The 1,282-nt window shown below is 38.4% G+C and overlaps 1 protein-coding gene across 1 annotated transcript; it reads right to left on the minus strand.

Moving 5' to 3' along the window:
* Positions 1-201: 201 nt before the first annotated feature.
* On the minus strand, positions 202-996 carry LOC149080319 (uncharacterized). Its single transcript, XM_089238715.1, has one exon. The coding sequence runs from the start codon at positions 994-996 to the stop codon at positions 202-204; it is 795 nt and encodes a 264-aa protein (XP_089094841.1).
* Positions 997-1,282: the final 286 nt, after the last annotated feature.

The following is a 1,282-nucleotide window of genomic DNA, read 5'->3' on the forward strand; positions in this document are numbered from 1 at the left end:
ATGGTAAGATTATTTATATTGTCATAACAAAATATGTTGAAATCATCAACTGTAGAAAATGTCAAATTCTGATCCATTTAAAAAAAAACAAGCAAAATCAATCACATACCTGAGTTACAAATTTTTCAATATATCTGAATTCACTACGCGAAATGATCGATCACCTGATTGCTTTCTCATTAGAATCTTACCATCTTTGACTCACACGAAAGTAAAACTCTTCTGTTTCGCAACTTCCTTGGCCTCCTTGAGAAGTAGTTTATTCTGCTGCGTGAGGTGCTCGTTGATGAACACCCGCTGTTGCTCTGAGAAGGCGCCATGGATGTCTTTCGCCGTCAAACGCATTTTTCGTGATGCGGTAATGTAGGCATCTCGTATGTCCCGTGAACGGAATTGTGCAACGATTTTGTCAGGTTGTTGGTCACCGTAGTTTCTGATCCGGTGAGCGACATCAATGTCCATCTCCGATACCTCAAGTCCAGCTTTCTGTCCGATCGTGGATACGATAGTCTTCACATTTTCATCTTTCGTGCGTGGAATTCCAGAAATCTCTATATTGCGATTGCGGCAATACTGTGACAGGTCATTTAGTTGGCACGTCAAGTCACTTACTTGAACTTCCAGCGATGCCTGATTCCGAGAAAGGGATTCTTGTTTTGAACGTATTTCATCGGTTGACACTTGCAATTCGTGTATTTGACCCCGGTAGATCTCAATTGACTCCTTCATTTCTTCCAGCTTTTGCGAGTTGTCTTTGATCTCCTTCAAAATCTCCATCTTGAAAGCCGCAAACATTGATTCCAATCTCGAAAATATCGCACTTTCAAAAGACCTGCAGAAATCACACATCCATGTATTTTTCCGCGAAGTCGCTTGCTTTAGAGTGCCGGTAATGCCAGTGCATACGAAATGAAAACCTCGACCACAGTTTCCCGCGCATTTTACCAAATCCTTCGTATTTGCGATGTTAGACTTGCACACGCCACAGTTTTCCATTCCTTACAATTTACTCGTTAAATTACAAAATAAAACAGGCTAAATTATTAAAATAAATCAATTTAAATCAATAAAATAAGAAGAAAACGAGAGACGTGAAAAAAACGTTGTCCTACTTCCTGCGCCACCTAGCGACTTTATATTATATTCCCAATATTCCTTTCGATAAAAAAGAAAGATGATGAAATAACAAAAATAGATTATAAAAAATTTGAACAGTTCATATCAAAAAGAAATTTGCATTGCATACGCGAAAATGATTCGGTACAAAATAAATATGGACATC

The sequence above is a fragment of the Pholcus phalangioides genome, unplaced genomic scaffold, assembly GCF_987345545.1.
Source record: "Pholcus phalangioides strain wild (caught in Gottingen) unplaced genomic scaffold, Ppha-v1.0 ptg000011l_1, whole genome shotgun sequence".
Lineage (NCBI taxonomy): Eukaryota > Metazoa > Arthropoda > Arachnida > Araneae > Pholcidae > Pholcus > Pholcus phalangioides.